The sequence below is a fragment of the Oncorhynchus gorbuscha genome, linkage group LG22 (genome assembly GCF_021184085.1).
Source record: "Oncorhynchus gorbuscha isolate QuinsamMale2020 ecotype Even-year linkage group LG22, OgorEven_v1.0, whole genome shotgun sequence".
Taxonomy (NCBI): Eukaryota; Metazoa; Chordata; class Actinopteri; order Salmoniformes; family Salmonidae; genus Oncorhynchus; species Oncorhynchus gorbuscha.
Genome location: NC_060194.1, coordinates 49,611,167 through 49,624,695, shown reverse-complemented (window position 1 = coordinate 49,624,695; position 13,529 = coordinate 49,611,167). Strand labels below are relative to the sequence as shown.

At 38.1% G+C, this 13,529-nt stretch overlaps 1 protein-coding gene across 1 annotated transcript; it reads left to right on the top strand.

Moving 5' to 3' along the window:
* Positions 1-351: 351 nt before the first annotated feature.
* LOC124010025 (serine protease FAM111A-like) lies at positions 352-10,596 on the top strand. Its single transcript, XM_046322328.1, is given in 6 exon segments — positions 352-535; positions 766-867; positions 4,200-4,330; positions 4,424-4,498; positions 7,991-8,050; positions 8,347-10,596. Coding segments are annotated over 4 exon segments (2,208 nt in total). The 5' UTR covers positions 352-535; positions 766-867; positions 4,200-4,282; the 3' UTR covers positions 10,372-10,596.
* Positions 10,597-13,529: the final 2,933 nt, after the last annotated feature.

Below are 13,529 nucleotides of genomic sequence, written 5' to 3'. Positions count from 1 at the left end.
AAACCAACCCAGAAAGAGATCTGGGAAAGCCCGAGGATGAACGACATGAGCTGGCAGGCTTGTGGTGAGTTGTCTGCTAGTCAGGTCATGTGAGCTCTTTTACCTGGCTGAGTTCCAGCTGTTGGATACAACCGACATCATTTAATTTGAGCTCAAGGAACAACAAAATAGAGTTTTGAAGATTTTGTGATTAAAAAAAAATATATATAAACAATATTTGATCCACATTATTGTCTTTTTTGGTCTGCGGAAAATGTGTAAAAAGTCGCTCCGTGGTGAGTCTTGAACAGGGCGATTTGATCAACCAATCGTGGTCCGTTTTGGTGTGCATCCCGATACTTCCTCTATGCCGAGACTATTTAAACCACTGCCCGCGAAAAAATACACGAATGATCGTCTTTCTGACGCCTTCTGAGAGGGTCGGCTGGTTTCATTTAATGTTATTCTGCCCAGGTCATCAACACAGCGTTTGATACTAGTTTATTCTGCTCACAGTTCGCGGGGACTGTCCTGTCGGTTTGGAAGAACTATCCGCGTAAGTATCCCGCTGTTATGATCTCTGAGTTATACGGGTTTGTTTTTAGGTCAAGACTGTCGTGACATGCGTAAATCCAGATATATTAATTATCAATAAAGAAAGCTATATGTTTATACATGAATACATCGTTCAAGTATACACAGAGTTAGTATAAAGAAGACAGTTCTTTATCGAGCACCTTTTCATCGCAGCTGATCTGTCTCAAATGTTATCGCGCCATTTTCCAGGTCTCAGGTGGCTGATATCCTGTTTTCTTCTCACGGTGACGGACAACTTCATGGACATTTAGATTTTGGTATCCTAAAACATATGATACGATTTTGAATCAGGTAAGACATGTATTAATGTTGATTCATGGAAACCATAGTTTAATCAAATGTTCAAGAAAAATGTTCCGGACTGCAAACTACATTTTTTTAAAATATAAAGGTCGTTTTCTCAAATAATTTTGAGCTGTAGTTCGAATCAGAGTTCGACTCTTTGCTACATTATAGTGTCCAAATGAACCGAATAGTCCGAACTAAGGGGGTCGACGCACCAGAGTTTAGAAACACTCATATTGGTTTGGTGCGGTTAAGAGTCAAGAAGGAAACTACTTTCATGAATCATAATATTTTTTATTTAACATTTTATTTAACTAGGCAAGTCAGTTAAGAATAAATAATTATTTACAATGACGGCCTACACCGGTCTAACCCAGACGATGTTGGGCCAATTGGGCGCTGCCCTATGGGACTCCAAATCACGGCCGATTGTGGGGGGGAGTACATTGCATGGAGGGTGCTATCAAAAACTCGAAATACTTAAGAGAATAAGTCACTATTAATTGGAGAATAAAGTCCAAATAAAATGTAGTTAAAGTCGCAATAATTTTTCAGATGTAAAATAAAATTGAGAATAAAGTAGAAATAATATTTGGAGAATAAAGTCAAACATTGGAGGGAGAAGGCTACAGCAGGATATTTTTCTCAGCCATAATCGCATGACTACTGGGAACAGCAAGGTACGGAATACATATTAGGAACTCATTCCATAACTGACTAGGGGAGGGTTTAGGAGGAGGGGTGATACTTGACTAGGGGAGGGTTTAGGAGGAGTGGTGATCCTTGACTAGTTACGGAGTAAGGTCTGAGGAGGAAAGATGTTCTCGAAATTAAATGTACACTTTATTATTTAAATAAGTTTAATTTAGACTAGTCTCAATATAATACTTTATTCTCAACATTCTAAGAATTTGAAGTGTTATTCATGCATAAAAAAAAAGTTTAAGAAAAAGAAAAAGAAGAGGTCAACTTTGGGTACAAAAAACAGTCCTACTCTGCTTCTTTCTCAATTTTCAGACAGAAATGGGGTGTGGCATAAGTGGTTCATCCATATGTTTTTCTGGTCATGCTGAAGCTAGTTTGTTAGCTAAGCTAGCCACTGTAGCTAGTTTGTTAGCTAAGCTAGCCACTGTAGCTAGTTTGTTAGCTAAGCTAGTCACTGTAGCTGGTTTGTTAGCTAAGCTAGTCACTGTAGCTAGTTTGTTAGCTAAGCTAGTCACTGTAGCTAGTTTGTTAGCTAAGCTAGTCACTGTAGCTAGTTTGTTAGCTAAGCTAGTCACTGTAGCTAGTTTGTTAGCTAAGCTAGTCACTGTAGCTAGTTTGTTAGCTAAGCCAGCCACTGTAGCTAGTTTGTTAGCTAAGCTAGACACTGTACCTAGCCAGTAACTCCTCCAGCACAGGAGGTTGGTGGCACCTTAATTTGGGAGGACAGGCTCGTGGTATTGGCTGGAGCGGAATAGGTGGAATAGTATCAAACACATTACATTTTTTACATTTAAGTCATTTAGCAGACGCTCTTATCCAGAGCGACTTACAAATTGGTGCATTCACCTTATGACATCCGGTTACTAGTCCAACGCTCTAACCACTAGGCTACGCTGCCGCCCCTGTTGTGCAGCAGGGACACGTTCTGCTTAGAGGGAACATTGATTACTGAGTATTTTACAATTAAATCCATTTCAATCCCACTTTGTAACACAATGAAATGTGAAGAGAGTCAAGGGATATGAATACTTTGTCAAGGCACTTTTTGGTTAGTACCACATTTTAATTGGTCACGTGCTTTATATACAGGGTATGAGGTAATAACATGGCTCTATATACAGGGTATGAGGTAATAACATGGCTATATATACAGGGTATGAGGTAATAACATGGCTCTATATACAGGGTATGAGGTAATAACATGGCTATATATACAGGGTATGAGGTAATAACATGGCTCTATATACAGGGTATGAGGTAATAACATGGCTATATATACAGGGTATGAGGTAATAACATGGCTATATATACAGGGTATGAGGTAATAACATGGCTATATATACAGGGTATGAGGTAATAACATGGCTATATATACAGGGTATGAGGTAATAACATGGCTATATATACAGGGTATGAGGTAATAACATGGCTATATATACAGGGTATGAGGTAATAACATGGCTCTATATACAGGGTATGAGGTAATAACATGGCTATATATACAGGGTATGAGGTAATAACATGGCTATATATACAGGGTATGAGGTAATAACATGGCTATATATACAGGGTATGAGGTAATAACATGGCTCTATATACAGGGTATGAGGTAATAACATGGCTCTATATACAGGGTATGAGGTAATAACATGGCTCTATATACAGGGTATGAGGTAATAACATGGCTCTATATACAGGGTATGAGGTAATAACATGGCTCTATATACAGGGTATGAGGTAATAACATGGCTCTATATACAGGGTATGAGGTAATACCATGGCTCTATATACAGGGTATGAGGTAATACCATGGCTCTATATACAGGGTATGAGGTAATACCATGGCTCTATATACAGGGTATGAGGTAATAACATGGCTCTATATACAGGGTATGAGGTAATAACATGGCTCTATATACAGGGTATGAGGTAATAACATGGCTCTATATACAGGGTATGAGGTAATAACATGGTTCTATATACAGGGTACCAGTACTGAGTCGATGTGCAGGGTATGAGGTAATAACATGGCTATATATACAGGGTACCAGTACTGAGTCGATGTGCAGGGTATGAGGTAATAACATGGCTATATATACAGGGTACCAGTACTGAGTCGATGTGCAGGGGTATGAGGTAATAACATGGTTATATATACAGGGTATGAGGTAATAACATGGTTATATATACAGGGTATGAGGTAATAACATGGTTATATATACAGGGTATGAGGTAATAACATGGCTATATATACAGGGTATGAGGTAATAACATGGTTATATATACAGGGTATGAGGTAATAACATGGCTATATATACAGGGTACCAGTACTGAGTCGATGTGCAGGGTATGAGGTAATAACATGGCTATATATACAGGGTACCAGTACTGAGTCGAAGTGCAGGTATGAGGTAATCGAGGTAGATATGAGAATGTATGTATGGATAAAGTGACAAGACACCAGGATATTAAAAATGGTAGTTTTCATAATTGGTCCTAAATATTTTTTAAATCTCATAAATAACTTTTGGCCTTTTCTTGCTGGCACAATATCATTTTAATCACTGTCCAATTTTATCTTATTATTCAACTAATTATTACAATGTGTTGAAATGCAAGCTTTTATTTTGAAGGTTTCCTCATTACCATACGGAAGTGGCATCTTTGTTTGTGCTGCTGGCAGAATTGAACTGTGCTGTTGCCAGAACATAAAACCATGGGAGATCTAGGGCAGAAACAACAGAAACTGGACCCATTTTTAAAGGTATTTTGAAAGGAGTTTTACCAAACCAGCGTTCTACAACTTGAGTCCCCGCCAGAAACTACAAAATGTGATGGTGTTTTTTCTAAATTACAGAAGATTACTAGTCCAAGTAACACTTCAAACGACCAACAACAAACTCCTGACCAATCTCCAGGAGCTGATGCCAAGGTGACACACACACACACACTCTGTCATGTTTTATTTTATTAGTGTGACTTGCTTCAGCAGTTACACTTTAAATATTGTACAACTTATTTCTGACTCTTCTTTGGGAAGCAATTTTTTTTGTTTTACACTGTTGTGGAAATTCTTACACAGGGACACTCACCATTGTTTGTCAGCGTGCTAGTACACATGTCAATCAGGAGCTCTGCCTCATAAGACCCAGCAGTTGTCTTATACACGGCTATACACAGACAAGTTTTATATTTGCATGATTTAGCATAATTAATGCATCATTACCGTTTTGTTCTATTCGTGTGACGGACCAAGGCTGGTTCGTAGCATGTGACACCTTACGAGGCTCCTCCTCTCTAAGCTGAAACCTTAAATGAGATATCTTTTATTTGTTCTCCAAACAAAATCTGGTCGTACTGCCAAACTACAGCTACTGATAGTGAGGATTTGTACAGTCAGCCACTTGCATGAACACAGAAATTGGTTCCTAGAACAGCACATGAATAGAAGACAGAAATTAGTTAAAAGAATAGTACAAACAATTAAATTCCCTTAGCACTGTTTATGCTAGATACCACTACAACTAATACTACCACTACAGCTAATACTACCACTACAGCTAATACTACCACTACAACTACTACTACCACTACAACTAATACTACCACTACAACTACTACTACCACTACAACTAATACTACCACTACAACTAATACTACCACTACAACTAATACTACCACTACAACTAATACTACCACTACAACTAATACTACCACTACAGCTAATACTACCACTACAACTAATACCACCACTACAACTAATACTACCACTACAACTAATACTACCACTACAACTAATACTACCACTACAACTAATACCACCACTACAACTAATACTACCACTACAACTAATACTACCACTACTACCACTACAACAAATACTACCACTACAACAAATACTACCACTACAACTAATACTACCACTACAACTAATACTACCACTACAACTAATACTACCACTACAACTAATACTACCACTACAGCTAATACTACCACTACAGCTAATACTACCACTACAGCTAATACTACCACTACAACTAATACTACTACTACAACTAATACTACCACTACAACTAATACTACCACTACTACCACTACAACAAATACTACCACTACAACAAATACTACCACTACAACAAATACTACCACTACAGCTAATACTACCACTACAACTAATACTACCACTACTACCACTACAGCTAATACTACCGCTAATACTACTACTACCACTACAAATACTACTACCACCACTACAACTAATACTACCACTACAACTAATACTACCACGAAAACTAATACTACCACGAAAACTAATACTACCACAAACTACCACTACAACTAATACTACCACGAAAACTAATACTACCACTACAACAAATACTACCACTACTACCACTACAGCTAATACTACCACTACAACTAATACTACCATTACTACTACTACTACTACCACTACAACTACTACTACTACAACACCCACTATTACTACTACTACCACCATTTACTACTACCACTACAACTAATACTACTACCACTACAACTAATACAACTACTACTACTACCATTACTACTACCACTACTACTACTACCACTACTACTACTACCACCATTACTACTACTACTACTACCACCATTACTACTACTACTACTACTACTACTACCACCATTACTACTACTACTACCACTACTACTACTACTACCACCATTACTACGGGGCGGCGGGGTAGCCTAGTGGTTAGAGCCGGAAGGTTGCAAGTTCAAACCCCCGAGCTGACAACGAATCTGTCGTTCTGCCCCTGAACAGGCAGTTAACCCACTGTTCCTAGGCCATCATTGAAAACAAGAATTTGTTCTTAACTGACTTGCCTAGTTAAATAAAGGTAAAATAAAAAATAAACTACTACTAATACCACTACTACTAATACCACCATTACTACTATCCCTCTAGTATTTATAATACAGTCACTACTATACTAGCTAGAGGTTGACCGATTATGATTTTTCAATGCTGATACCGATTATTGGAGGACCAAAAAAAAAGCAGATACCGATTAATCGGGTGATTTTTATTTATTTATTTGTAATAATGACAATTACAACAATACTGAATGAACACTTATTTTAACTTAATATAATACATCAATAAAATCAATTTAGCCTAAAATAAATAATGAAACATGTTCAATTTGGTTTAAATAATGCAAAAACAAAGTGTTGGAGAAGAACATAATATGTGCCATGTAAGAAAGCTAACGCTTCAGTTCCTTGCTCAGAACATGAGAACATATGAAAGCTGGTGGTTCCTTTTAACATGAGTCTTCAATATTCCCTTGTAAGAAGTTGTAGTTATTATAGGAATTATAGGACTATTTCTCTCTTTACCATTTGTATTTCATTAACCTTTGACTATTGGATGTTCTTATAGGCACTTTAGTATTGCCAGTGTAACAGTATAGCTTCCGTCCCTCTCCTCGCCCCTACCTGGGCTCGAACCAGGAACACAACGACAACAGCCACCCTCGAAGCAGCGTTACCCATGCAGAGCAAGGGAAACAACCACGCCAAGGCTCAGAGCGAGTGACGTTTGAAACGTTATTAGCACGCGCTAACTAGCTAGCTATTTCACATCGGTTACACCAGCCTCATCTCGGGAGTTGATAGGCTTGAAGTCATAAACAGCGCAATGCTTGACGCACAACGAAGAGCTGCTGGAAAAACGCCTGAAAGTGCTGTTTGAAAGAATGTTTACGCGCCTGGTTCTGCCTACCACCGCTCAGTCAGATACTTAGATACTCCTATGCTTAGTCAGAATATATGCAACGCAGGACACGCTAGATAATATCTAGTAATATCATCAACCATGTGGAGTTAACTAGTGATTATGAATGATTGATTGTTTTTTATAAGGTAAGTTTAATGCTAGCTAGCAACTTACCTTGGCTTACTGCATTCGAGTAACAGGCAGTCTCCTTGTGGAGTGCAATGAGAGGCAGGTCGTTATTGCGTTGTACTAGTTAACTGTAAGGTTGCAAGATTGGATCCCCCGAGCTGACAAGATGACAATCTGTCTTTCTGCCCCTGAACAAGGTAGTTAACAGTTAACCCCACTGTTCCTAGGCCGTCGTTGAAAATAAGCATGTGTTCTTAACTGACTTGCCTAGTTAAATAAATATTAAATATAGGTGTAAAAAATACCGATTTCCGATTGTTATGAAAACTTGAAATCGGCCATTCCATTAATCGGTCGACCTCTAATACTAGCCCCAATTTTTCAACATTAACAATTTAAACTTCAGAAATGATTCCACTAACGTACAAAGACAGCTGAAGCAAGTCACACTTTGTTTGGATGAAAAAAATGGCCCTTTTCTTGTAATTTGTAGTTGATGTATGTGTTGTAACTCATCCATTACAAACGCATCAGGGTAAATCCTCGGGCAACCAGCCAGGAACATCTCGCCAATCTCAGGATCCTCATATCAAGGTTAGACATGCATTCATCTGCCTGTATTTGCTTTAGTTGATCATGCTTGTCCAATGTATTTATCTGTTCATTAATAATAGTAAATTATGAGTGTTCTTTTTAATATAGTCTTCTATTTTACAAGCTGATGTAGCAGAGGTGAGGCGGAGTCACTCTCTTCCTGCGTCTTAAAATCGTTGTCACTCTCGGACCAAGGGGGAATTTCCTCTTGGCCTAATGGTTGACATTGGTTTCCTGAGAGGGAGACTGTGGTTCTAATCCCCTGAGCCTTAACACTTACATCTCTTCTGTCACAGAAAGAAGGACATGATGAAAGCCATTCCTTCCGATACCGCTTCGGATACCAACAACGCAGAGTTACATGCCATACTCATGGAACGGTCCTGGATGCACTGCGAACAAGCACGGAGTTCAAGAATACGACAAAGACAAGACAGGGGATGGAGATAGTCATCCAGAGAGAGAAAGAACCACGGGCAGCTGTCAGTACACATTTCCCCTGTCATTTAATTGATAACAATGAGCTAGTGACAGTCAGCTTCATCAGAGTTCTAAACGGTGGTTCTTCAGATACCCGGGGCCTTTACCAACAGAGTAGCCCACCAAAAATACAACCTGACAAGTTGATGACTTTCTGTGTTGAAACTGAGGGTGGACAAAATATTAAAACTAAAGTCATGAAAAACCCAGAGCTAAAGAAGAAATTGAAGTATGTTTGTGTGTACTGCTACAAAGGGGAAAAGGTGAAGCAAGCCTTGAGGAGAGATGGGCGATTTAATAAAACCGTCTTGAAAACACGCTGTGTTCTTTCTGAGCCAGAGACCGGTGTCGACACAGAGATGTCCCAGCCAGTTGATGGTCTTGATGGGAAAAGTCGTAAAGGTGAAATGATGATTGTGAAGGTGAAACGTATCGGTCGTGTATCTCAGCCACAGCCAGATAGTCTTGAGGATTGGGACAACACACCAACTGAAGAGCTGTTCGTCCCCTCTGGTGTAACATCGGAAGCAACTCTCTCTCCTCAGAATCCTACCACAACAGACACAGTTAAAACAAAGTTACAGGCAAAGGAGGCAGGAAAAGATGGTAGTTCTCTGGTAGTGAAGCAAAAACGGCAAGAGATTCCAAACTCTAAAGAGATCCTAAACATCCTGCGTTCCCAATATGCAAGTTTGGTAGATCACTTGAAAGAGAGAGAGAATTTGAAAAAGCCTTCAGACGTGCAACAATTCTTGAGAGTAGAGTTTGGAAAGAAAACACAGAGCTTCCAAGAGGTGAAGAAAGTGAAGAGACTAATGGAGCTGAGTGCTTCTGTTTGTCAGGTGAGAATTGAAGGGACACCAAAAGGAACTGGCTTCCTTCTGTTTGACAAGTTCATCCTTACAAACGCCCATGTTGTCCATCAAATCTATGAGCCGATAACTAACCAGCTGCACCAATCGGTAACAGTCACGTTTGACTTTGAAGACCTGGATGAGAGAACGCAGCAGATATCAGTGCAAAGTGAGGTTGTAGCCTATGGAAAAGTTGATTCGGGTTGTGTTGACTTTGCTCTGCTGGAGCTTAGCTCAGATCCTGACATCACCTTGCCTTCAAGCTTGCTTGACACCTTCAGCTTTCCGTCTCTAAAGGGTGGAATCTGCATCATCGGCCACCCCGAGGGCGGGGTGAAAAAGAAAGACCCCTGCTTTATCATTCAACATGGAGATCGTAAAGAAGCTGTAGAAAAATATTTAACAGAAAATTAGGAATTCTTTCATGTCATAAACAACAGATATTTTGAGGAGAAATGGGACATCAACACACATCTACTGAGGGACACAGAAAAGATGACCTATGACACCTGTTTCTTCCACGGTGCCTCTGGCTCTCCAGTCTTCAATGAGTACTGTCAGCTGATCGCTATGCATACAGCAGGCTACTCCTACCAGGGTAAAAGAGGGAAAACCCAGAGTGTCATAGAGTATGCCATTCCCCTGTCAGGCATACTTGAGGAGATCATCATTCAAGCGGTGCGTAGGAAAAGAGTTGATGTGCTACAGGAATTCCTGAGGCGGAGGAGTATGAAATTAGACGTAGTGATGGAAAGAGTCAAGACACAGTCTGATAATGCCAGCCTGGTCAAGGCATTTCAGGAGAAGCTGCCGTTCAACAGTAACTCTTCGGCTACAGATCAGGGAGAGCAGAGAACCTTCCACCAGTTCCTCTTTGATAAAGCCACAGGGGTCGACGCCACAGGGGTCGACGTTACAGGGGTCGAAGCCATGGAGGTGGATGATGACCAGTGGTGGAAAAAGTGCCCAGTTGTCATACTTGAGTAAAAGTAAAGATGCCTTTAATAGAAAGTGACTCCAGTGAATAGTTTTCTTTAGGAATATAGTGAAGTAAAATTCAAAGTTGTCAAAAATAGAAACAGTAAAGTAAGCTACAGTTATCCCATAAAACAACTTAAGTTTATTTTAAAGTATTTTTTACTAAAGTACTTTACACCACTGATGATAATGAAAGTAGTGACGTGTATATTATTAAAATCCATACTTTTAATCTAAACTGGATTATTATGTTTTCATATATTAATTAGTTTATATTTCATGATTACATTCCTCAATACAGACCTGTTCTTAGGCAGATCATTATTACATTCCTCAATACAGACCTGTTCTTAGGCAGATCATTATTACATTCCTCAATACAGACCTGTTCTTAGGCAGATCATGATTACATTCCTCAATACAGACCTGTTCTTAGGCAGATCATTATTACATTCCTCAATACAGACCTGTTCTTAGGCAGATCATGATTACATTCCTCAATACAGACCTGTTCTTAGGCAGATCATTATTACATTCCTCAATACAGACCTGTTCTTAGGCAGATCATGATTAAGTTCGATGCATCATTCATGTAACCTTCTACTATTGAGTCAAATAAACCTGAGATCTTTCCATGGTAATTGTAGTTTAACATGCGCTAGTCTGACATGATTGTATAGTTTTCTGCCAAGGAGACTCACTGTAACCATTGTTTGTTTTAATCTTCAAAATAAAAGCACAGGAGAAGCTTTTCTACTGTGTTATTGACTGTATGTTTGTTTACTCCATGTGTAACTGTGTTGTTTGTGTCACACTGCTTTGCTTTATCTTGGCAGGTCACAGTTGTAAATGAGTTGTTCTCAACTGGTCTACCTGGTTAAATAAAGGATTAGGGTTATATATATATATAAATACCTGGTTAAATAAAGGGTTATATATATAAATACCTGGTTAAATAAAGGGTTATATATATAAATACCTGGTTAAATAAAGGGTTATATATATAAATACCTGGTTAAATAAAGGGTTATATATATAAATACCTGGTTAAATAAAGGGTTATATATATAAATACCTGGTTAAATAAAGGGTTATATATATATAAATACCTGGTTAAATAAAGGGTTAGGGTTATATATGTATATAAATACCTGGTTAAATAAAGGGTTATATATATATATAAATAACTGGTTAAATAAAGGGTTAGGGTTATATATATATAAATACCTGGTTAAATAAAGGGTTAGGGTTATATATATATATATAAATACCTGGTTAAATAAAGGGTTAGGGTTATATATATATATAAATACCTGGTTAAATAAAGGGTTAGGGTTATATATATATATAAATACCTGGTTAAATAAAGGGTTAGGGTTATATATATATATAAATACCTGGTTAAATAAAGGGTTATATATATATAAATACCTGGTTAAATAAAGGGTTAGGGTTATATATGTATATAAATACCTGGTTAAATAAAGGGTTATATATATATATAAATAACTGGTTAAATAAAGGGTTAGGGTTATATATATATAAATATCTGGTTAAATAAAGGGTTAGGGTTATATATATATATATAAATACCTGGTTAAATAAAGGGTTAGGGTTATATATATATATAAATACCTGGTTAAATAAAGGGTTAGGGTTATATATATATATAAATACCTGGTTAAATAAAGGGTTAGGGTTATATATATATAAATGCCTGGTTAAATAAAGGGTTATATATATATATAAATACCTGGTTAAATAAAGGATAAATAAATAAGATAGTATACTTGTAAACACGTTTTATTTTCTTCAAGCAGAAATTAAACTTAATAATCGTAACAAAGTAGTAATATGTTAAAAACAAGTGAACAACACTGTTAACATAATGTTAGACAATCAGGTTCCTGACATAGTAAATCTAGGTTTTAATCGATTGTCAAAATGTTTTAGTAGTTTTCTTAACAGGAAACAGCCCTCTGCTTTGTGAAGGACCAAGGACCAGAACTGAATATTCAGGACAGAAAGGAGAGCTGGTAGCAGAGAGAGACACAATCCTAGTCCTGGATCAACTGTAATCTCTAATATAATAGTTTAGAGCAGTGGTTCTTAACCTTGCTGGAGGTACTGAACCCCACTAGTTTAATATGCACATTCACCGAACTATTTTTCTTAATTGGAAAAATAAAATGTGATTTTTTTCAAATTCAAAAACATAGGTATATATTTTACTGGTGCACAAAATGAACCGTGCATCAACATCTCTGTGTTCAAAAAACAAAATCATCAAAATATGATTTTCACACAAACATAATAATGAATATTTACTGCAAATCAGTGTGACTTCTGCTGTTGCCTTTCAGAGACCAGTTCAGAAATGCGCGGCTTCACCTTGGCAAGTGCCACTCTGTCATTTTCGCAACAAAGTCTGTTACTTTTCTTAGTTTTTATGTCCAGCATCCTCCAAAAGGACTCTCTTGTAGGGAAGTATCCGTCGAGAGACTTTGCAAGCTCATCTAAGTTGCTTGCTTCAGTTCCGCGGGTACAGAAATGTCTCCGATTCCAGATACATCTTCTATCTTACTGACACAGTCGTCCAGCAGGGGAAAGTTTGCGAAGTTATCGTTCTCTGTTCGTCGTTTCCATAACGGTAGCTTTTTTTGAAAAGCCTTCAGGTTTTGTTCTCTTAGTTTTGCCGATGCTAGACTAGAATTGCTCAACTTGGCAATGCAAATCATGCAGTTAGGACGCTGACTCCCATCACGTTCCGTTATACATGTGAATCCATATTGTACATATTCGTCCGACCACTTTCTTTTTTTGCTCGACATAGTAAGTATGAAGGGATTAAAATATTAAGAAAGAAATCACAAGATGTTACATCTCGACGGTCACAAGTCGACTACTGAGCGCACCAAATTCCCTGCAGCACAGATAGGCCAAGCGATGTAGCGTGATCACCTGCAGCCAATGATGGCCAAGCGGGGCGTGTCATCACGAATCATATGAGTCGGATGTGTGTCTTGACCTCCGCCGAACCCCTGAGACTGACTCACCGAACCCCTGGGGTTCAATCGAACCCAGGTTAAGAACCACTGGTTTAGAGCAAATGAATGAATGATCCAGGATCTGTAATTAGTAATTGAACCTGGGAACGAGGTTAAGGA